The sequence below is a fragment of the Barbus barbus genome, assembly GCF_936440315.1.
Source record: "Barbus barbus genome assembly, chromosome: 49".
NCBI lineage: Eukaryota > Metazoa > Chordata > Actinopteri > Cypriniformes > Cyprinidae > Barbus > Barbus barbus.
The window spans coordinates 5,547,584-5,571,314 of record NC_136727.1 but is presented as its reverse complement, the minus strand read 5'-3'; the positions used below and the strand labels follow the sequence as shown (position 1 = coordinate 5,571,314).

General features: G+C 38.5%; 2 protein-coding genes across 2 annotated transcripts; one reads left to right on the top strand and one right to left on the bottom strand.

The window, feature by feature from the left end:
- Positions 1 to 11,751: 11,751 nt before the first annotated feature.
- LOC306867558 (CD48 antigen-like) lies at positions 11,752 to 14,306 on the bottom strand. Its single transcript, XM_079413289.1, has 4 exons — positions 14,160 to 14,306; positions 13,101 to 13,397; positions 12,639 to 12,932; positions 11,752 to 12,567 (listed from the first exon to the last, which is right to left on the bottom strand). Exons 1-4 carry the CDS (start codon positions 14,200 to 14,202, stop codon positions 12,461 to 12,463), a joined length of 741 nt encoding a protein of 246 aa, XP_079269415.1. The 5' UTR covers positions 14,203 to 14,306; the 3' UTR covers positions 11,752 to 12,460.
- A 1,250-nt stretch (positions 14,307 to 15,556) lies between these two features.
- LOC306867556 (protein N-lysine methyltransferase METTL21A) lies at positions 15,557 to 17,990 on the top strand. The gene is made up of 4 exons (XM_079413288.1): positions 15,557 to 15,943; positions 16,990 to 17,154; positions 17,298 to 17,409; positions 17,488 to 17,990. The coding sequence occupies exons 2-4, from the start codon at positions 17,008 to 17,010 to the stop codon at positions 17,883 to 17,885; spliced, it is 657 nt and encodes a 218-aa protein (XP_079269414.1). The 5' UTR covers positions 15,557 to 15,943; positions 16,990 to 17,007; the 3' UTR covers positions 17,886 to 17,990.
- The last annotated feature ends 5,741 nt before the right edge of the window (positions 17,991 to 23,731 follow it).

The following is a 23,731-nucleotide window of genomic DNA, read 5'->3' as shown; positions in this document are numbered from 1 at the left end:
AAACACCCGGTAAAAGAGTCGCATGATAACGCGCGTCATCAGCCTTTACGGCATTGGTTCTGGCTTTTGTTCACACAGTGCTCATTCTGGGACTGAACCCGGCAATGTAACTAGGTCCCCAACCCGGGATCGATCCCTGAATCAATCCCGGGACGTGTTTGCGTTCACACAGAAGGCACTCCGTCAATATTCCAGGACCAACGTGCAGTGTGAAAGGGGCTCTAGTTACCTTTAATAGCTTTGACTTGGACTGGTAATATTGACATCAGACACCTCTCATTACCAGCTCCTGTGAGACCACAAGTTTGAGCAGACACCTCTTTGTGCTTTTCCTCTGGCTCTTTTACAGTTACCTCCTTGAGATATATATGCAGGATAGTGGGGTGTGTTTCTCCACAAATGTCACAATTCAGACGATTCTCACATTCCTTACTAAAATGTCCAGTCCTTAAACAACAGAAACAAATTCCTTTTGCTTTCAGAAATTCAATCTTTTCTTGATGAGTTCTTTTCTTCAATTCAAAACACCTTTCCAACGGATGCTGCTTTGTACAAAACAAACAGTTTCCATTAGATTTAGACAAAATCTTTGCTGTGATGAAGTATTGCTAGACTTTTTCACTGGAAAAGAAGCAGCAATGTCAGTGGCAAAACTATTTCTTGCAAAGGTTTGGCGGGTTTGACCTCTTGATTTACCTGTGCCATGTTTGTTTTGAATATCTCCAAACACAGGATCGGATGCCATCTTAACCTGTTTTTCAATTAATTCAACAACATCAGAGAACTTTGACCTGCCGTGACTGGTCTCCATAATCTCACAAGCCTTAGCTCTCCAATGCTCTCTCAGTTTGTAAGGTAACTTCATTACAATCATTTTCATGTTGCTAGGCATATTAAGTTCTTGCATATATGAGAATTCGCCCATAGTGTTGCAACATGTCCGCAAAAACAAAGCATAAGCCTGTAATCCCTGCACATCCTCAGCCTTCAAAGTGGGCCAACCCAAGGCTTTCTCCATATAGGCAGTAGATACCTTAAACTGTTTTTCAATGAACTCAACAACATAAGAAAACTTTGCCCTGCCATGACTAGTCTCCATAATCTCACAAGCCTTAGCTCTCCAATGCTCTCTCAGTTTGTAAGGTAACTTCATTACAACCATTTCATGTTGCTAGGCATATTAAATTCTTGCATATATGAGAATTCGCCCATAGTGTTGCAACATGTCTGCAAAAACAAAGCATAAGCCTGTAATCCCTGCACATCCTCAGCCTTCAAAGTGGGCCAAACCAAGGCTTTCTCCATATAGGCAGTAGATACCTTAACCTGGTTTACACATAATACACTATCGCATTTCTATAATTCAGGTCCGTTAAAGGATTATTAGGCTGCATTAATTAGGTCAACCGTAACCGGGAACACTTCCCAAAACACCTGATGTACTTGTTACATTGTTAGAATCAGATCAGATGGTGGATCAGCACCTAGAGATGACCTCTACAGCCAGGACACCTAGATGAGCCCCAGAGACTGATCCCCAGTGAAGACCCTGTCTCCAAGACGGCCATCGGGACAAGACCACAGGAACCAGATGAGTCCTTTGCACAATCTGATTCTGCTTTAGCCTAGATTTAAACTGCTGATTTTGTCTGGCCAGAGGAGAATGACACTATTTCGACAAACTATTTTCCCGTCTAAATACTGTAAAGCTGATATAAAGCCACCCAGCTTTATATCAAGCCTTTGACACTGTTGGAGCCATTCATTGTAAAGTTTTACTTGGCCACTGGGTGGCACAGTATAATTGTAGCACTGGTGTAAGAAAATTTAGAACGTTTTGAAACATTCTTTATTCGAGCATAAATAAAGAAAGACATTTGTTTGCATCTATTTCCGCTTGCATGGACTCTGTACGCATCCTAGAACTTGCTCACTTATATTACCAACGGCAGCTATTTACTGGAAAGCCACTACACAAAGTAAAAAACTCTGCTTCATTGGATTAAAGAAGAACGCTCGGATTAATCGTCAATGCATGTTTTGACGGACAAGAACGACGCCGTTTGTTTGGATAAAGGCTTCTTGTTTCTGTACATGAGGATATCATTTCGTCAAGACGCTTTTGGATTTATTCCTTGAATTCGACTCAGTGGTTTCATTTGGATTGTATTTCTTCTGGTTTGCTGCATTTGTTCCGGGATTTATGCTGCGCGCTGGTCTCTTCAGGCCTGATCAACGGGATTATAGGTTTGTTGCAACATCACAATGGCCATATGAAATTATGTGTGCACACAGTCAAGGTCCAGTGTAAATCCAATGCATTGGTTGCCAAAGATTGACTGACATTGCTTTGTATATTAATTCTGTTTGTTCACAACTGTTTGCAAAATGGAAAATGAAAAGTGTATGAATCCTGAGGGGGTTACTGAGTCAAATCAATACCTTCCTAATGTTGAAAACGAGTCTGAAAGAAAGCTAAAGCTTTGATAGAAAAACCTGACACCTTGCAAAAGTTAAAAAAGATAAAGTTAAATAAGGCTCAGAATCTAATAGAGTCAATTAACAGGTTAATATATGATGACAAAGAATACAAACCTGAGGTACGTTTGGCCTTTGGAGATTTTAAGAGGTTGTGTTCAGAGGCTAAAGATACTCATGAGTCACTGTTGGTTATTTTACCGGTTGATGAGGCTGAAAAACATGAAATATGGTTTAAAGCAAAGATGGTACCAAACAATGAGCTAATTGACCGTGTAAATAAATGGTTATCAGACAAGCCAGAAGGTCAGAAAATATCTGAAGTAGGCAATGTAGAGGATGATGTTGGTGCTGGAGACAGTGTCTCAAATGTGTCTCATGCTACCTCCAAACATAGTAAACGCAGTTCACGCAGCAGTAGTAGTAGTAGTTCATCCATGTAATCTGCATGTATTCAAGCAGAGGCGGAAAAGGCCGCATTTATGGCACGTGCTGCTGAATTGAAAGCTTAACATGCTATTGAAGCTCAGGAGGAGGAATTGAGATGGAAAAAGGAGCAATTGGAATTGGATGCTCAAATAGCGGCTTCAGCAGCACAGATTACTGTGATGCAAAAGTCTGATAATCAAAGCAAATGTTCTCAAAGTACAAGTTCAACTTCAAAATCAAAGAAGAGTGAAAAAACGTGTGGTCAATGCACCTGATAACCTCAGTTTTTGATTCTTCTTGGTCAAAATGTTTAAATCCCAATGCAAACGAATAGGTGCCTGTGAATTCAATGCCAGTGAATACAGCTGGAGCAGCTGGTGTCTCTGCATCACAAGATGTAACTCAGAATCAGAGGAATAGATGGAATGATCAACAAATATTCCACACATCTGAACAATCTAATTTCCATTATTTTGCTCAAATGCAACATGATAACTTGGGAATCCATCCTGTTAAACACGTTCTTCCACCTCCAGGTTATCCCCTGCTTGAAGTTCTGAAAAGGCAAGAGGAATTAACAATTTATCTTGTTCAACAGCAAGTTCTCGTGTTCTACCAAAAAGGGAGATTCCAGTCTTTGATGGTGACCCATTGTAATATATTCCATTCATCAGAGCGTTTGAACATGGCGTTTAGCAGAAATCAACCAACGATAAGGATCACTTGAGCAGTTTACAAAGGGACAGCGTAAAGACCTGGTCCGCAGTTGCCAACATATGGCCCCAGACAGAGGCTATGCATTGGCCAAAAGGTTACTAAAGGAACATTTTGATAATGAGTTTAAAGAGATGGGTCTTTAATCTAGATTTAAACTGACAGAGTGTGTCTGCTTCCCGAACAGTGTTAGGTAGATTGTTCCAGAGTTTGGGCACTAAATAGAAAAACGATCTCCCGCCCGCAGTTGATTTTGATATTCTAGGTATTATCAAATGGCCAGAGTTTTGAGATCGCAGCGGACGTGAAGGACTGTAATGCGATAAGAGCTTACTCAAATACTGAGGTGTCAAACCATTCAGGGCTTTATGTTTAATAGGGATGTTTAATAGGGAGCCAGTGCAGTGTTGACAGAACCGGGCTAATGTGGTCATACTTCCTGGTTCTAGTAAGAACTCTAGCTGCTGCATTTTGAACCAGCTGGAGTTTGTTTATAAACATGCAGAGCAACCACCCAATAAAGCATTACAATAATCTAGCCTCGAGGTCATGAATGCATGAATTAATGTTTCTGCATTTGACATTGAGAGCACAGGTCGTCATTTAGATATATTTTTAAGATGCAGTTTTACAAATGCTAGAAACATGTTTTTCGAACGAAAGATTGCTATCAAAAAGTATGCCAAGGTTCCTAACTGGTGACAAAGAATTTACAGAGCAGCCATCAAGTATTAGACAGTGACCTAGGTTATTGCATGCAAAGGTTTTTGGTCCAATAATTAACACCTCTGTTTTTTCAGAATTTAGCAGTATGAATTTGCTAGTCATCCAGTTTTTGATATCAGCTATACATTCCGTTAGTTTTGCAAATTGGTAAGTTTCATCAGGTCGCGAAGAAATATAGAGCTGGGTATCATCAGCATAACAGTGAAAGCTAACACCATGTTTCCTAATGATATCTCCCAAGGGTAACATGTAAAGCATGAAAAGTAAGGGGCCAAGTACTGAGCCTTGAGGTACTCCATACTGCACTTGTGATTGGTATGATACCTCTTCCTTTACTGCCACAAATTGATGGCAGTCAGATAAGTACGATTTGAACCATGCCAGTGCACTTCCTCTAATGCCAACATAATTTTCTAGTCTATTTAAAAGAATGTTGTGGTCGATAGTATCAAACGCGGCGCTAAGATCCATTAGCACTAATAGAGAGATACAACCACGATCAGATGATAAAAGCAGGACATATATAATTTTTCTCTAAGAAGGAACATAGTTGTGATGATACTACCTTTTCTAATATCTTTAACAGAAAAGGGAGATTCAAGATCGGTCTTTAATTAATTAATTCTTTAGGGTCAAGTTGTGTTTTTTTAATGAGAGGCTTAATAACAGCCAGTTTGAAGGTTTTTGGGACATATTCTAATTACAATGATGAGATAATAATATTCAGAAGAGGATCTATTACTTCTGGAAGCACCTCTTTTAGGAGCTTAGATGGAACAGGGTCTAAAATGCAGATTGTTGGTTTAGATGATTTAACAAGTTTATACAATTCTTCATTTCCAATAGAAGAGAATGAGTGGAATTGTTCCTCAGGGAACAATATACTGCACTATCTGATGCTATACTGTGGCTGACAGCTTCATGGTTACAATTTTATCTCTAACAGTTTCGATCTTGGAAGTAAAGTAGTTCATAAAGTCATTACTACTGTGCTGCTGGGTAATATCTGCACCTGCTGATGTTATATTTTTTGTTAATTTAGCCACTGTATTAAATAAATACTTTGGGTTGTGTTTGTTTTCTTCTAAAAGAGACATAAGTCCGAGTGTACTCATTATACCACAGTGTTGGACTCTTTTCCTTAATCTTCCTTAAGCGTAAAGGAGCAACCGTATCTAAAGTGCTAAAAAAGTGAGAGTCAATAGTTTCTGTTATATCATCAAGTTGTTCTGAGCTATTGGATATGCTGAGGAATTGAGATAAGTCAGGAAGATTATTTATAAAGTAGTCTTTTGTGGTAGAAGTAATGGTTCTACCATATTTGTAACAATGAGTTGGCTTTACAGCTTTAGCTATATGGAATATACACAAAACTAGATAATGATCTGAGATATCATCGCTCTGCTGCAATATTTCAATGCCACTGACATCAATTCCATATGACAGTATTAAATCTAGAGTATGATTTCGACAATGAGTAGGTCCTGAAACGTGTTAACACCAATGGAGTTTAGAATGTCTATAAATGCTGATCCCAACGAATCTCTTTCATTATCAACATGGATATTAAAATCACCAGCAATTAGGACTTTATCTGCAGCCAGCACTACCTCAAATAGAAAATCAGCAAATATATCTGTATTATATCTGTTTTTTATTTGTTGAACATCAATTAAATTGTTACTCTTACTTTGGTTTGGATGTTTTCTGTATTTTCTAGTTCGGGGAACAGACACAGTCTCTATAGTGTGATATCTAGGTGAAAGAGTCTCTATGTGCTGAGAATTAACTGACATCTGTGACATGAAGCGGCTAGCAGACGGTCGGTTTAGCCAGTCTGTCTGCTTCCTGACCTGGCCCCCAGTTAGTCAAGTACGAACTCTAAGACTATGTGCCATATTTCTAGAGAGAAGAGCGGCACCACCCCAAGAGTCTCTTTTCAACAGGTCAAGTCTGCCCCAAAAATTCTTCCAATTGTCTATGAAACCTATGTTATTCTGCGGGCACCACTTAGACATTCAGCCATTGAGTGACGACAGTCTTCTATGTATCTCATCACCCCAGTAAGCAGGGAGCGGACCAGAGCATATTACAGTGTCTGACATTGTACTTGCAAGTTCACACACATCTTTAGCATTATATTTAGTGATCTCAGACTGGCGAAATCAAACATAATTAGCACCGACGTGAATAACAATCTTACTGAATTTACATTTAGCATTAGCCAGCAATTTAAAATTTGCCAAGATGTCAGGCTCTCTGGCTCCCGGTAAACATTGGACTATGGTGGCTGGTGTCTCTATTTTCACGTTCCATACAATATAATCGCCAATTACTAGAGTAGTTTCATCAGGTTTCTCAGTGGGTGCCTCACTGAGGAGAACCTGTTTGATGTTTTTATCGGAATGGAAGAGCAGTGTTTTGACCCATGACTAGGCCGCCTCACAGTCACCCAGTTGCCCTGCTGCACGGGCTCTACCGGAACCGAACAATATACAGGACTCCCTGAGCTAGTTGCATCCAAAGCAGTATCTACAGCCCTCACATTCTTACTGTCCTCAACTAAAGTTTGGATGCGTGTCTCTAATTCTGAAATCTTCTCTGTCAGCCTAACTATTTCCCTGCATTAATCACATGTGATTCCCTTGTCGCCGACAGAGAGAAATAAACTGTACATGTGGCAAACAGTGCAAACAACAATAGCAGGAGAAGAAGCCATTTCTCGCCATGATTTAAGAATGATTGGCTTACCACTGTTGTTTGATGAACTCGTGAAAAACGGAGCGAGAAAAAAGAAAACAATAGGCGCGACTAGAAATGCGAATGGAACCACGAGTGGCTAACGAATGCTAACGCGCTGCACTTGCTGTTTTAAAAAACAAACGGTCAAATTAGTTTGATAGATAATACCAGAAATATGGTGGGAATTAAGTTATATATTATCACTTTAAACAACAGAGAGTGAAAGTAAGATAGAGATTCAACAGAAAAGCAAAGCTACTCGGAGCTACAATCGCAAACCTCTCAGCAGCACGACAGACAGGGACAGTCCAGAGTCTGTTGTTCTGATGTTCCTGATGTTCCATGGTCAGAGATCCAGTTTGACTGTCCATCTTTAGTCTGTCTCTGAACATCTCATCATGATAATATCTCATATCAGATGTTCTAGTATCAAAAGTAATGTCTATAAGAGTGTTTTCAGGTTCAATCCTCGACTGTATATAACGTAAATCATGTCTGTGTATATCAGTAACATCAGTGTGTAGAGTAACAGAATCTCCCTCCATCAATAACACTGTCTTCACTTAATCTGTATCAGAATCAAACATAGCAAGACAAAAAGATAACAATAAATGTAATAAACCAACAATAAGCAAAAACTAAAATCAGACAAAAATCACTTTTCAGACTCTTCTTTCATTCCTTTTTAATCGTGACTTCAGAAATTATTACTTGAATAAATGACTGATCTTTTCGCTTTATATCCTACTGTGTACCTTTAATCCACAGGCAGAGATTCAGGAAATAAATTGAAGCTGTTTTTTTTTTGTGCATATTGTGGCGGGAGGAGCCAACGACAGACACAGTGGGCGTGGCGTCAAGCCTCGGAGAGGTTTTTATTAAACAATATTTCAAAATAAAGTGTCCAAAGGGGGAAAAGTGTCCAAAATAAACAGGGATCTGGTGTCCTCGTTGTGCTGCGGGGCTCGTGAAGGAGGGCAGTGTTCAGGAGGGAAGGGTCCAGGTAAGGGGCGGAGTCCGGCGGCCGCACGCGCTCCCGTCTGGAGGTCCCGGGGCGTGGGTGACGGCGGCTTCTGTGGCGGCTTCGTCCAACTCCTTCATCCCCGGGTGCTCGACGGGATTCCACGGCCCGGCGTCCTTGCCCGACGGCCGTATCGCGGGTGCAGTGTCGCGTCTCTGACGGCGGCAGGTAGTTCCCTCTACGCTCCCTTTCCTGGACCCACGAGGACACCAGCGTGCATGCACGGGGAAGAGACCGGTCTCCCGAGGAGAGGCGCGCTCGGAGTTTAAACGGCGGCGGTGATGAGGCTCCATTCACGTCAGGTGCGCCTCATCACACGCCGCCAGCCCTGGCTGTTTCAGCGCCCCTCCTCTCTCACACACCCACTCCTGTCGGGAGCCTGGTGAAGGGCGGCGAATATGGGACGGGGTGGTGATGATGGACAGGGGGGAGGCAGCCGACTCGTCACAATATGTTTGTGGGTTTTATTTAACTCTACATCTTCTCCAACTCCTGACAATTTGTTTGTGGTTTCGTTTGCATCTTTCGTACCTCTCCGTCTTGCTATTTTTTTCAATTTTCTGTAGGTTCTAGCCTAAGTTGTAGCCATTCTGTTGCTTGTCAATTCAAGAAAATAGTTTTAATCGAAACGCACTCTCTTATAGTTTCAATTGAAACAGTTTTCGATTCGTATCTATATACCTAATAAATGATTATTTATTGTTAAAACACGACTTTTTAAAGTACTCACCATAGACAGTGACATTGAATAACTTTCTGAAAATTCCTGATGGTCAGAGATCCAGTCTGACGGTCCATTTGTAGTATGCCTCCAAATTGTTGATCAAGTCAAGTCAAGTCTAGTCAAGTCTGCTTTATTGTCAATTCTTCCACATGTACGGTGCATACATACAGAGAATTGAAATTGCGTTACTCTCAGACCCTTGGTGCATACAGTTAACATTAAACTCGTTCAAATACAGATAATACAGTTTAAACATATGTACATACAACTATACAGCTATACAAATGAGGACATTGTAGAAAAATAAAGAAATAGATAAAGTGGCATAAGGCACATGGCAGAATAGATAGAGTGCAAATCAGTTAAATAAAACAAAACTGTGCAGATATATGTGTAGTGCAAGAAGAGCTTGTCAGTAGGGAGAACAGTCCTTATATCAGACTATCCGAAGAGGTAGTTTGCAGTCAATGCTGGATGAGGTAGTGATCAGTCCAATGTTGCACAAGTGACAGGTGCTGGTCACAGTTTTTAGGTTGGTGAGGGGGGGGGGGGGGGGGGGGGCTCATAGTGTCAGAGTTCAGTGTTGCATGGGGTAAAAGAGGGGAGGGGGGGCAAGGACAGGAGGGAGTTCAGCTTCCTGACAGCCTGATGTATGAAGCTGTCCTTCAGTCTGCTGGTCCTCGCCTGGAGACTCCGCAGTCTCCTCCCTGATGGCAGCAGACTGAAGAAGCTGTGTGTCGGGTGGGTGGGATCGCCTGCAATGCGGAGGGCTTTGCAGGTGAGACGGGTGCTGTAGATGTCCTGGAGGGAGGGGAGAGAGACACCAACGATCTTCTCAGCTGCTCTCACTATGCGCTGAAGTGACTTGCGGCAGGATGCGTTGCAAGCGCCATACCACACAGTGATGCAGCTAGTCAGGATGCTCTCGATGGTGCCTCTGTAGAAGGTGCACATGATGGGGGCAGGGGCTCTGGCTCTTCTCAGTTTGCGGAGGAAGTAGAGACGCTGCTGTGCTTTCTTGGCCAGTGCTACAGTGTTGTTAGTCCAGGAGAGGTCCTCTGTGATGTACACACCCAGGAACTTGGTGCTGCTCACTCTCTCCACAGTCACACCGTTGATGGTCAGAGGGGCATGCTGAGTGTGTACTCTCCTGAAGTCAACAACAATCTCCTTCGTCTTCTCCACATTCAGAGAGAGATTGTTGTCACTGCACCACCCGGCCAGGCGGCTCACCTCGCTCCTGTAGTTTGTCTCATCTCTGTTGCTAATGAGACCCACCACAGTTGTGTCATCCGCAAACTTAATGAACAGGTTGGAGTTGTGTGACGGTGTGCAGTCGTGGGTCAGCAGAGTGAAGAGGAGGGGGCTCAGCACACATCCTTGGGGGGCCCCAGTGTTCAGTGTGATGGTGCTGGATGTGTTACTGCCAACCCGTACTGCTTGAGGTCTCCCGGTCAGGAAGTCCAACAGCCAGTTGCACAGAGAGGTGTTGAGCCCCAGCTGGACCAGTTTGTGAGTGAGCTGTTGAGGGATGATTGTGTTGAATGCTGAACTGAAGTCTATGAACAGCATCCTGACATATGAGTATCATCAAAATGATAAGAGACTTCAGTAAACAATTCCGCTATACTAATATATTCAGGTCCAAACCCCAACACTATATGATGCATATTTCTGTCTATATCCCGAACATCAATGTTTATATTCTTATATTATTATATTCCCCTAATACCTGGACATGGTTGACAGTTCAGTGATGTTGAAATGTGTTGTCTGGTCACTGATAAGACTGTTTACTCTACAGCTGTAGGTGTTTTATCCTGATGTTCCACCTCCAGAGGTAGAGAGAGACTGATGCTGAGATCAGACACACTGATGCTGGACAATAAACTGTTTCCTTTGTACCAGGAGAGAGTCACATGACTCACATTCACCATGAACACAACAATGAGCAATTAGACACTAATGATCCTGATGATGAAGAACATGTAGAGTTGCTGGTAATGACAGGAATGGAAAGACGAGCTACAAAACAAGAGAATAAGGTGAAAAAAATGTCTACTTAATTTTTACTAAATATTCTGAGATTTGACGAATTTATGCATGTTGTCAGTTAACATTCTTTGAACACACTGGGGCATATGTAAGAGATTTCAATTGACTTATTGTGAAAACATTGTGAAGAAAGGACACATTAAATTCAACTACTCACCATAGACTGTAACATTGAATGATTCTACTGAGAATCGACAGCTAATTTGATAAAGTCTAGAGTCTGTTGTTCTGATGTTCCTGATGGTCAGAGATCCAGTTTGACTGTTGATCTGTAGTCTGTCTTTGAATATCTCATCATGATAATATCTAATATCACCTGTCATCACATCATGTTGAATGATTCTAACATTATGAGATTTTTCAGGTCTAAACCAATTCCACTGACTATAATTCATATAATATCTATCTAAAAATGTATCTTGTCTGCGTATATTAATGTGTAGAGTGACAGACTCTCCCTCCATCACTGACATTATCGTCACTGCATCTAAATAAGGACCAACCAAACACACCAAAATAGCAAGATTTTAGGGACAGTTCATCCAGAAATTACAATCCTGTCATTGTTTAGCCGCTCAGCTTCATGTCGTTTCAAACCTTTCTTCTAAGGAACACAAAATTGAACATTTGGAATAATCTTTTTGTCTGTACATTGAAATTCGGTTGGGTCCAAAACAACCGAAACATCTTTTGAGTTCCACAGAAGAAAATAAGTCATTCAGGGGTGGGAACGACAGAAAGGGAACACTTAATGTAAATCATCTGACTGCAATGAACATGAAGGCAAAACCGCATGAGATAAATGAGGAAGTTGAATGAAGGTACTCTCAGTAAGAAGAACTTGTCTGGTCATCACGATTTTGTGGCAAAAGGTCTTTTATGTCTTTCTTGATTGGCTACATGTTACATTCCACGCTAATACAAACAGGAAAAAAAAAGATAAGTTTTTACTTTGTGCACAACATGATTGATGAGAGGGTGAGTAAACAAACGCCTTCCTTTTCCATACAGCCTTGACTGAATGACAGGCATATTACACCAATATGAATCTTCACAGTTCAATGTTGTAATAATCTCTATTTAATAGTTGATTGTACCTGTTATTTAAGAAGAAATCAGTAGATGGCATTGCTGTACTAGAGAACCAGAATCATATTCTTTTATCTTCACTAAACACACAAATTTTTTACATATAGTTTAATTTGTTAGCATTTGAGCATATGAAACCCTTCAACAATGATTTTCCAGTCGTTTGGCTATTGGATAAGGATCATTTTAATTCAGATCAATTAAGGTATCGTTAAAAGAGCGCTTTGTGAACCATTTGACTGATTCATTAAAAAGAACAGACTCAAAAGAAAAATGCACCAATTGATCACTACTGCATGACTTGCAAGTCAATTTTACTCCATACAAGTTCAATATCTAATGAAATATTTTACAGCTGAAAAATCTATATTCAAATTTCATCAAGACATGTATTCATTTCCTGTTCAGTGACTGTTCAATTCTCTATTTCCAGGTTTTCACGACCATCATTCAGGGGCTGATTGTGATGCTCTCTGCTTCTTTTAGCTCTTGATCTCATAAACCACTATGGCAACAATAGCCACGCCCACCACAGCAGAGATGACCAATCGAATCACAGCTTCAGTAAAACCGCAACAGTGAACAGAGCCTGAGGACAGGAAAAAAGGTTTTATTGAGAACCAAAATTTTGACAAATTCACCAATAACATCTTGACGCACCTTCACATGTCTGGCAGAGTTGACTGATGTCCAGATGTGTGGTCTTGCTGCTGATGGGGTTGTTGAGCACACAGCTGTAGGTGTTTTTATCCTGATGTTCCACCTCCAGAGGTAGAGAGAGACTGATGCTGAGATCAGACACACTGATGCTGGACAATAAACTGTTTCTTTTGTACCAGGAGAGAGTCACATGACTCACATTCACCACTGAACACAGCAGTGAACAATTTTGTAATGATCCTGATGATGAGGATGAACAGTTTGAAGAGTCTACAACTGGAATGGGCAGACGAGCTGGAAAATATTTTAAAAATAATTCAAAATAGGAATAAATTGTATTAATAGAGGGCGAGTATTATTTTTGTCACTTATTTTTAGCATTTTAAGACCTTCAGATTTTTTGAAGAAAGGAATGCATACTGTAAATATGCACAAATATGTACAATCAATTAAAATACTCACCATAGACACTAACATTGAAATAAATCGGTATGTATTTTATAATCTGTAGTTGATAAAGTCCAGAGTCTGTGGTTCTGATGTTCTTGATGGTCAGAGATCCAGTTTGATTGTCCATCTGTAGTCTGTCTCTAAATCTCTCAGCATTAAAATAATCAATATCAGGTGTCCCCTTATTAAACTGAACAACTATAACTGTTTTTTCAGGTCCAAAGCTCCACTGTATGTTTCGTATATTAGTAACATTAGTCTGTAGAGTAACAGAATCTCCCTCCATCACTGATACTGTGTTTATTCCATCTGTATGTGAACCAAGCAAACCAAAATAGCAAGATTAAAAAACGGTTCACCCCAAATTTAATGTTTTGTCATCATTTGCTCACCCTGTTGTTCCACACCTGAATGACTTTCTTTCGTCCGTGGAACACAAAAGATATTTTGAAGGCATATAATGAAATTTAAAGGGATTCATTACAGCACTGCACCTCACTGACACTCATGCTTTTATAAGAAAAAGTGAAGAGGACGTTGAAGATCTTGATGAAGATGTTTATTGCAGCATAGCAGTGACAAAGCATATGTAGTACCTTGGGTTCAACGGAGTCGGAATGAACCCAGAACATCCTAAATTCAAACCTTTTATACATTTTCAGTTTACTACCCTTCATGTAAATGAAGTTGCTCCTGTTGTAACAGCTGTAGTCTGTATGTTAATTAAGTTCTGACGCCCCTTTGTCTGAGGTGGTTCTCAGTGTCCCAGTGTTGCTCAGGATGTGATCATCCCAAATGGTCTACAAACAACATAACTGTTGACTTACTTCTTCTCTTTGATAATTAAGAGAAGAAGGGAAATGAGCATAATCAAACATATTGTGGAGTGGAAGCTGGGTCGAGGCAGACTATAGATTCTTACACTTTCATACACACCCACAAAATGTCTTTTGTGTTTCCACAGAAGAAAGTCGAACAGTTTTGGAACAAAATGACAACAGTAAATGACAACAGAATTTTAGTTAATCTGACTTTATGTAACCCGAAGCTATAAAAACCTGTTTAACTCACCAACCAGATGCCATAAACAGAAGAAAGTAAGTGCACAAAACATTTTTTTCAGCCGTAGGAGACAATGGAGGAAGTCTAATGAAGTAACTTATTCTCTCTGTCAGCAAAAATAACTACTCCAGTTGTCCTCCATGTGGTTAAACGTCTGTTTCTCAATAGTCACATGTTACATTGCATGTTAATACAAAAACACCAACATTTTTAGTCAGTTATTAACAGAGTTGGAGAGTAATGGAATACTCTGTCGTAGGTCCTCTGCTATTTTCAATATACATGTTGCCTCTTGGTAATATTACTAGAAAATACGGGATTAGTTTTCATTGTTATGCTGATGATACTCAACTATATATCTCAACAAGACCAGATGAAACTTCTAAACTAAGATAATAGATTATGTAAAAAATACAAAAGATTGGATGACCAGTAATTTCCTCCTATTAAATTCAGATAAGACAGAGATATTACTTATTGGACCAAAAAAACAGTACACAGAATCTCTTGGATTACAATTTGCAACTAGATGGATGCACTGTTACGTCCTCTAAAGTCAAAAATCTGGTTGTTATATTAGACAGCAACTTGTCCTTTGAAAATCATATTTCCCATGTTACAAAAACAGCATTCTTCCATCTTAGAAACATTGCCAAGCTTCGAAACATGCTACCTGTTTCTGATGCAGAAAAGCTAGTTCATTCATGACCTCTAGACTGGACTATTGTAATGCACTGCTAGGTGGTTGTCCTGCATCTTCAATAAACAAGCTACAGATAGTCCAAAATGCAGCGGCTAGAGTTCTTACCAGATCAAGAAAATATGATCATATTACCCCAATTTTACAGTCTCTGCACTGGCTATATTCAGTTTCATGATCCTGATGATGAAGAACATGTAGAGTTGCTGGTAATGACAGGAATGGAAAGACGAGGTACAAAACACAAGAGAATAAAGTGAAATTACTATATACTAGAAACATTGCAGGGAAAAAATGAATTGATTTAACTTATCAACAATATATGTGGCCTGTAAAGGCTGTAAAAAATCAATTTATTAAGAACTATATTGTAATAAATGATTTATTGTTAAAACCTCTGACTTGACAGAGGACATCAAATTTAAATATACTCACCATAGACAGTGACATTGAATAACTCTCGTGAAAGTATACATTTGATAAAGTCCAGAGTCTGTGGTTCTGATGTTCCTGATGGTCAGAGATCCAGTTTGATTGTCCAGCTGTAGTCTGAATATCTCATCATGATAATATCTAATATAAAATATCTTATAGCACTAACTATAAGAGCATCTTCAGGTCCAAACGCATAGGCCAAGGTTTTGGTATCTTAGTAGTGTGTAGAGTTACTGAATCTCCCTCCATTACTGACACATTCACTCGATCTGCATAAAACACACCAAGACAAGATGAAACAACAACAAACTAAACCTGAAGCCATAGAAACGATGCCACAAACAGAAGATGATGAATGCGTGAAACATTTTTCAATTGCAGGAGATAAAAACACTTCACAGATCTGAAAAGCCACAACAGAAATGTGTAATTTTCTCTTCTTATAACGATGAAAAAATACTACAAGCAGTTACACGCCTAAACATCAGATGGCGAAGGAGAGGCACGACCGACAGAAGTAAAAACAGACGAACGACATGGACTCTGCTCTTGTTTACTAGCAGTCTTTACCGGATTTTTCTTCAAGTTTTCTCATTTTTCAAATTATTTGAAAAGGTTACAAAATAAGGAACTGTTTACTCGGTGGATTTACAAATAGGTATGTACATGCCTACCAAAAATATATCAATATCAGTCATTCTTGAGACATGGAACAACACGCGTCCAGCAATTGCAACTGCTATTAGGTTTAAAAAGAAAAATAATTAAATTGTAAATGTTATGGGGATTAATATTAAGGTATTTAACACAATTATCCCCTTCAATTTATTTTTATCATGATTATGTGAACTCACTAGTTTATGGCACTCACTACATCAGTGTCCACAGAGAAGGGTTCAATCATTCGTATGCTATAAAATGGACATTTTTGACAGGATAGATGTTGATGTTTTTTAATTATGAAAAAGATCTTGTCTTATGAAAGGCAACACTTAATAATGTCTCATATCAAAGCAAGCTTGTTTTTCGGTGACACATAAGGTTTTAAATTTGTGTCCCCACTTTTTGTCAGGCATTTATTAAAATTAAATGTAAATTATTTTTAATATTTAGATGATTTATTCTCCTGAAGCAGGTTCCATTAGCATCTAGCATCAACAGAAAAAAAAGTAATATATCAGAATACTTAACTGTGACTCTTGAATAAAAGTTTTATAAACAATAACATACTCACTGTTTGTTGTGTTTACTTTAGTACAGTAATTGATTGATTCAATGTATTTGATAGCTAAAATGACAACAAATTCAGGTTTTCGTCACCACCGTCGGATTAATAGTTTAATAATATTTCATAATGATATTTTATATTTGTTGTGGAATTGTTGGTCACATCTGTCTGCTAACATGAGAATGTGTTTTGAAATGTTAAAAACATCTTGAATGCTGTTAAAGATAAAGTTGGAATTATATTACAGTCCAAGGTAAAAAGCACATTTTGTTTAAAAAAGAGAAAACTTGGGAGGTTGCATCAAAGCATAACTCAGTAGCTTAGTACAACTTTATTTTTTCAATTTTGCACCCTGTTTTGTCCCACTTCTCAGGAATAACTGACATGACTTTCATTTTATAATTATTTTATAGAGCTTTTAATTTATGATTTAAGTATTGAAAGTAAATCAACAAAATGTTTTGTGGTCTTTTCAGGCATTTTAACAGCTCAAGATGGCTTTGGTGCCCTATGATGAGAATCTACTTCCGGCTCTGTCAAAACTTCACCAGACTTCAGCTGAATTTAATCTGGCCAATCACAGGATCAGACTCAGCCAGGACTGGAACCGATTGGGTGTCGCTGCTGTGGTCTGGGACGCCGTAAGTTCAGTTTCATATTTAGTGGGTAAAAATCTGGACTGGTAAAAGAAAGGTTGCAGGTTGGAATCCCACAGGATTTGTTCACAAGTGTGAACTTTTTCCAGTCATAATAAATTAATAGTTGATCCCTGTTTATTTTCCAGGCGGTGGTGCTCTGCATGTTCCTGGAAATGGGAAAGGTGGATCTGAAAGGAAAGAGAGTTATTGAGCTTGGAGCCGGCACAGGTTTGGTGGGCATTGTAGCTGCTCTGCTTGGTAAGAATTAATACTTTGCGTGAAAATTTCATTGTTGTTTTCAGAATTATTTTAGTCGGTAATACTCCTTTCTCGCAGGAGCCAATGTGACAATAACAGACAGAAAGCCTGCACTGGAATTTCTGACTGCCAATGTGCGTGAAAACATTCCTCCCGGCCAGCAGGGGGCCGTACAGGTATCTGAACTTACCTGGGGTGAGAATCTACATCTGTATCCCACAGGCAGCTTTGATTTGATCCTGGGAGCTGACATTGTTTACCTGGAGGAGACGTTTCCCGCCCTCCTGCAGACTCTTGAACACCTGAGCTCGGAGAACACGCTGGTGTTGTTGTCCTGTCGGATTCGTTACGAGCGAGACGAGCGGTTCCTGATGGAGCTACGCCGGAGGTTCTCTGTGCAAGAGGTCTATTATGACCCTCAAAGGGACATTCACATTTACAGAGCCGTGAAAAACACGACCAACACTGAACTATAAGGGCTGGTATGGAGGAAACTTTGGGTAGAGGTTCCTGTTTGTAATTCAAAGCATTTTAAGCTTTATTAAAAGTTTTGAAGATAATTAAATGATATTTAAAAGGACCATAATGTTTATATGTTTTGTTTGGCTTCACTGCTTGGGCAGCAGGTGGCGCTGCTATTCAGGAGTTTATTTTATTTCCACTTGATTGATTTTCAAAAGCGAGTACTTGGATTGCAAATGAGATGCATAATGGTAATTATTACTACTATTATTAGTATTATTAACAATTGTTGATTTCTATAAACAACCCAAAATATAATATAATTAATACATTATTATTTAAACATGATTAATAATAATAATCATCTTTATTTTCTATAGTGCCTTTAAATGTTACTTCTCAAAGTGCTTAACATAAGCAAATAAAGCATCAAAATACACCATATAAAAATACAAAATAAGCAAAATAGAAAGAAAACATGCGTTCAAAACACTTATATAAACACTTAATATAAAAAGAATATAAAAATTCAAATCAAAGCTACCCTAAATAAATGAGTTTCAAGGCGAGATTTAAAAATATTAAGAGATTTTGCTTGCCTTATCTCAATAGGTAAGGAATTCCACAGTTTTGGAGCTAGAGAAGAAAAAGCCCTATCACCCATTGATCTTAAACGGGTTGATGGAACAGTTAACGAACTAGTATTAGAAGAACGAAGGTCACGCCTTGGGGTGTATGGAATTAAAAGCTCTGACAAATAATGGGGTGCCAAACCATGCACAGCCTTGTAAGTAAGCATCAGAATTTTAAAATCAACCCTAAACCTTACAGGACGCCAATGCAAGATACTCCAAGATACGAGTGATATGATCACTTATCCTAGTTCTAGTAAGGATTCTAGCAGCAGAATTCTGCACGACCTGCAATTTGTTTAGGGTAGCTTTCGAAACCCCAGCCAACAAAGCATTGCAATAGTCAATTCGGGAGAAAACAAAGGTGTTTATCAGCAACAGGGAAAAACAGCATTGTAAGTAATCTGGCAATATTTCTAAGATGTTTTAACAGTATTCTGAACATGAGGCACAAATGTTAGACTGGAATTAAATATCACCCCCAGATTTTTTAGTTTTGGCTGAGATTCCATGATAGAATTATCAACAATTAAAGAAACCATTCCAGCTTTGCGACATCCATTCCTTTATCTTAGAAATACATTGAGAAAGAAAATTCACAAGCACAGTATAATCAGGTTTTGAGTGCATTTGAGTGTCATCTGCATAGAAATGGAATTTTAGACCAAGAGCTGACCAAGTGGGAAAATGTAAATATTAAAAAGGCAAGGGGCCCAAAATTTATCCCAGAGGGACCCAGATATTTCACAACACCTACCTCTGACCTAAAACCACCCATAGTAACAAACTGCTTACGATCTGTGAGGTATGACTTAAACCAATTAAGTACAGTACCAGAGACCCCAAAAACAGTTTCTAAACGAGCAATTAAAAGAGAATGATCTACAGTGTCAAAAGCGGCACTGAGGTCAAGAAGGATCAGAAATAGTAATAACAGTAATGAAAATAATTATTATTTTTATTATTGATAATATAATTTAAATGTTAGTATTACTATTATTATTAACTGTTATGTTTTCCTATATAATCCAAATATGAATTATTACTATTATTATTAATATTTTGCTTAAAATTATTCTTTAAATATAAATAATTGTTCCTGTCTGTATACAATCCAATATATATATAGTCATGGTCAAAAATATCGGCACCCTTGGTAAATATGATCAAAGAAGGCTGTGAAAATTAATCTGCATTGTTAATCCTTTTGATCTTTTATTAAAAAAAAAATCACAAAACTCTAACCTTTCATTGGATAATAAGAATTTTTAAATGGGGGGAAATATCATTATGAAATAAATGTTTTTCTCAAATACACGTTGGACACAATTATTGGCACCCCTAGAAATTCTTATGGGCCTATATTTCTGCCGGAGGTCCTGGACATCTTGTTTAGACACATGGGAATATATATATATATATATACTGTATATATATTCCACTTACAAAGAATGGAGAGATCTGTTACACATTGTATGATTTTTGAATAATTAATTTCCATTTTATTGCATGAAATAAGTATTTAATCACCTACCAACCAGCAAGAATTCTGGCTCTCACAGACCTGTTAGTTTGTTTTTAAGAAGCCCTCCGATCCTCCACTCATTACCTGTATTAATTGGACCTTTTTGAACTCGTTATCTGTATAAAAGACACCTGTTCACACACTCAATCAATCAGACTCCAACCTCTCCACTGTGGGCAAGACCAAAGAGCTGTCTAAGGACACTAGGGACAAAATTGTAGACCTGCACAAGGCTGGGATGGGCTACAGGACAATAGGCAAACAGCTTGGTGAGAAGGCAACAACTGTTGGCTCAATTATTAGAAAATGGAAGAAATTCGAGATGACTGTCAATCTCCCTCGGACTGGGTCTCCGTGCAAGATCTCGCCTCGTGGAGAAAGGTGAGGGATCAGCCTAGAACTACACGGGGGGACCTGGTCAATGACCTGAAGAGTCAAAAATCACCTTGATGTGTTGCACTGTTTTATCACACTCTGCTTTCATTCCTTCTGCATGTTTCTGACCTGAAGAGAGCTGGGACCACAATCTCAACGGTTACCATTAGTAACACACTACACCGTCATGAATTAAAATCCTGCAGCGTGCGCAAGGTCCTCCTGCTCAAGCCACCACATGTCCAGGCCCATCTGAAGTTTCCCAAAGACCATCTGGATGATCCAGAGGAGGCATGGGAGAAGGCCATGTGGTCAGATGAGACCAAAATATAACTTTTTGGTATGAACTCCACTCGCCGTGTTTGGAGTAAGAGGAAGGATGAGTACAATCCCAAGAACACCATCCCAACCGTGAAGCATGGGGGTGGAAACATCATGTTTTTGGGGGTGCTTTTCTGCAAAGGGGACAGGACGACTGCACCGTATTGAGGGGAGGATGGATGGGGCCATGTATTGTGAGATTTTGGGCAACAACCTCCTTCCCTCAGTAAGAGCATTGAAGATGGGTCGTGGCTGGGTCTTCCAGCATGACAGTGACCCCAAACACACAGCAAGGGCAACTAAGGAGTGGCTCCGTAAGAAGCATTTCAAGGTCCTGGAGTGGCCTAGCCAGTCTCCAGACCTGAACCCAATAGAAAATCTATGGAGGAAGCTGAAACTCCATGTTGCCCAGCGACAGCCCCAAAACCTGAAAGATCTGGAGAAGACCTGTATGGAGGAGTGGGCCAAAATCCCTGCTGCAGTGTGTGCAAACCTGGTCAAGAACTACAGGAAACGTCTGACCTGTAATTGTAAACAAAGGTTTTTGTACCAAATATTAAGTTCTATTTTTCTATTGTATCAAATACTTATTTCATGCAATAAGATGGAAATTAATTATTCAAAAATCATACAATGTGATTTTCAGGATTTTTTTAATATTCTGTCTCTCACAGTTGAGGTGTACCTACGATGAAAATGGCAGATCTCTCCATTATTTGTAAGTGGTAAAACTTGAAAAATCGGCAGTGTATCAAATACTTATTTGCCCCACTGTATATATATATATATATATATATATATATATATATAGCCTGGTTAATATAATTAAAAGTCATTATTATTACTACTACAACTACTGGTTGGTTTCCATAATAATATTTTTTACAATGCTTAAAATTATTCTTTAAATATAAATCTTTGTTCTTGTTTATATACAATCCAAAATATATCTATTATTATAGTTAATATAATTAAAAGTCATTATTACTACTACTACCACTACTTGTTGTTGTCAGTAAATATCAATTAACAATTTAACTTAATTTTTTTTAAATGTAATAGTTATAATAACAATATAAAATAAAAATAGTTATGTGTGTGTGTGTATATATATATATATACACACACACACATACAATCCAATATATTATTATTATTTATTATTACTATATGTAAATATAAGAAAACAACATTAACTCTTATTATTATTATTGTGTGTGTGTGTAGGCATGGTTGATAAGATGTTAGACTTAAAAATAATGTTTGTGAAAGTGAACTTGTAACACAGTAATTTGTTTTGACATTTTAGGATGTAGAAGGCCAAAACCAGATTTATGTTACCTACACTTTTGATGCATTAAACCCCAGATAGCCTACTTATCATCAAAATGACCCTTATCTTGGATAAGCATGTCTCCAGTTTTATAACAGATAGCCCACATCCTGTCAAACCAATTAAAAACTCCAGCAAAGACTCTTGCAGTGTTTCGGCACTGAGATATTTCAAACCAATCAATAATTTGAGAAGTTTTTAATTTGAGGATAGCATGTATTTGCTGGTGTCTTTTATGTTTCCAATGTATTACTGCGCACTTGGAGACTCGTAAGTGCAGTGATTCATTATTGTGTCACAGAATAATGATGTGTTTTTCTTGATAAACAAGTCATTACTGGGCCAAACGCGCCATGAAGCAGCGCGACAGCGTCCCTGATGTCACTAGAACAAAAAAAGGATGTTTTAATGCGCTGCAGCCCATGCTGCATTAGGCCATATCGAATTTAAGTGAGTGTGTGTGTATTTGTTTGCAGAGGAAGTCCGCTTTGTGGCAGATGAGACTGATAGTTCCACCTGAGCGCAGTCAATAAAGAAGACACTATGATATTTGTTGAGCTTTTAACAGGCTTTTAAACCCTTGTTGTCTGCTGTTAAATGATTTCTGAAGATCCGCCGATATGGAAAAAAACATCCTTTGAAGTTTCCTTCAGCCTTTTTAAGTCGCAAATTTGAAATATTTTGTAAAACGTCATAATTCGCTTTTGTTCGAAACACTGCCGCAGTTTGTGCAAACAAACTTTAAAATCTACTTCCGAAGACCGTTGGGAACGGGCTAAAAACAGCACACATGGCCTTTAATTGTTTTCTGTGACATCACGTCTTTTCATCCCCTTTATTGCAGGAGCCGTTCTCAAGCGACAGTGACATCAGAGCACTTTGCCTTGATTGGTCAAAACCGAAAGTCATCCTGATATTGTGACTCACTTATTGTAAAATTAGCACTGTAATTACAGTAAACACCTGTCTTGAATGCATGGATGTGACCTTTCACTCCTATATGATAAAAATCTTTTGTGAAACATCTAATCTGTTGCATTTTACAGCCCTTGTCAGTGGAAAAAGCCTTTAGTTATCATGTTATCTTCTATGTTATATTATCGAGTCCTTACGGAATATGGTCGGTTACAGTCTGTTTGAGTTCAACCCTTGATCAAATATAATAAATTATATTTAATAATAAATAGTAGTAATATAAATAAAGATTTTTTATAATTTCTTATTTATTAATTCACAAAATTTGATTTAGTAATTTGACAATAAAACGCAGCAGGTTTTCCAACCCAATGTCATGATAAAACGTCACTATTTAACAAGGTGATGATTTAGTATAAATATATACGATGTGATTCGTATGAAAACGTATGCTTTTGATTTGGTCATTTGATTGACGATCAATGCAGCAGGTTTTTGTGATTCGTACGAAAGCTTTTTAGAAAAAAACATCAAGCTCCACCCCTAAACTGTCAATGCACTATAAAAAGTGTTGTTGACTTAACTTAAAAAAATTGAGGAAACCCGTTGCCTTAAAATTATTAAATAAATAATAATTAAAAAAATATGTTACGTGAATTGTCAAGTTCACAACTTTTTTTTAATTTATTATTATTGACTAAATAATTTTAAGGCAACGGGTTTCCTCAATTTTTAGTTAAGTCAACTTATCACTTTTTA

Coding starts and splice junctions, on each gene's coding strand:
- LOC306867558 (XM_079413289.1), bottom strand. CDS start 14,202: ATGTTTTGTGCACTTACTTTCTTCTGTTTATGGCATCTGGTTG. Junction 13,398..14,159: donor CTGTTTATGGCATCTGGTTG/GTGAGTTAAACA, acceptor GTTCACATACAG/ATGGAATAAACACAGTATCA. Junction 12,933..13,100: donor TTTCAATGTTAGTGTCTATG/GTGAGTATTTTA, acceptor AATATTTTCCAG/CTCGTCTGCCCATTCCAGTT.
- LOC306867556 (XM_079413288.1), top strand. CDS start 17,008: ATGGCTTTGGTGCCCTATGATGAGAATCTACTTCCGGCTCTGTCAAAA. Junction 17,155..17,297: donor CTGCTGTGGTCTGGGACGCC/GTAAGTTCAGTT, acceptor TTTATTTTCCAG/GCGGTGGTGCTCTGCATGTT. Junction 17,410..17,487: donor CATTGTAGCTGCTCTGCTTG/GTAAGAATTAAT, acceptor CCTTTCTCGCAG/GAGCCAATGTGACAATAACA.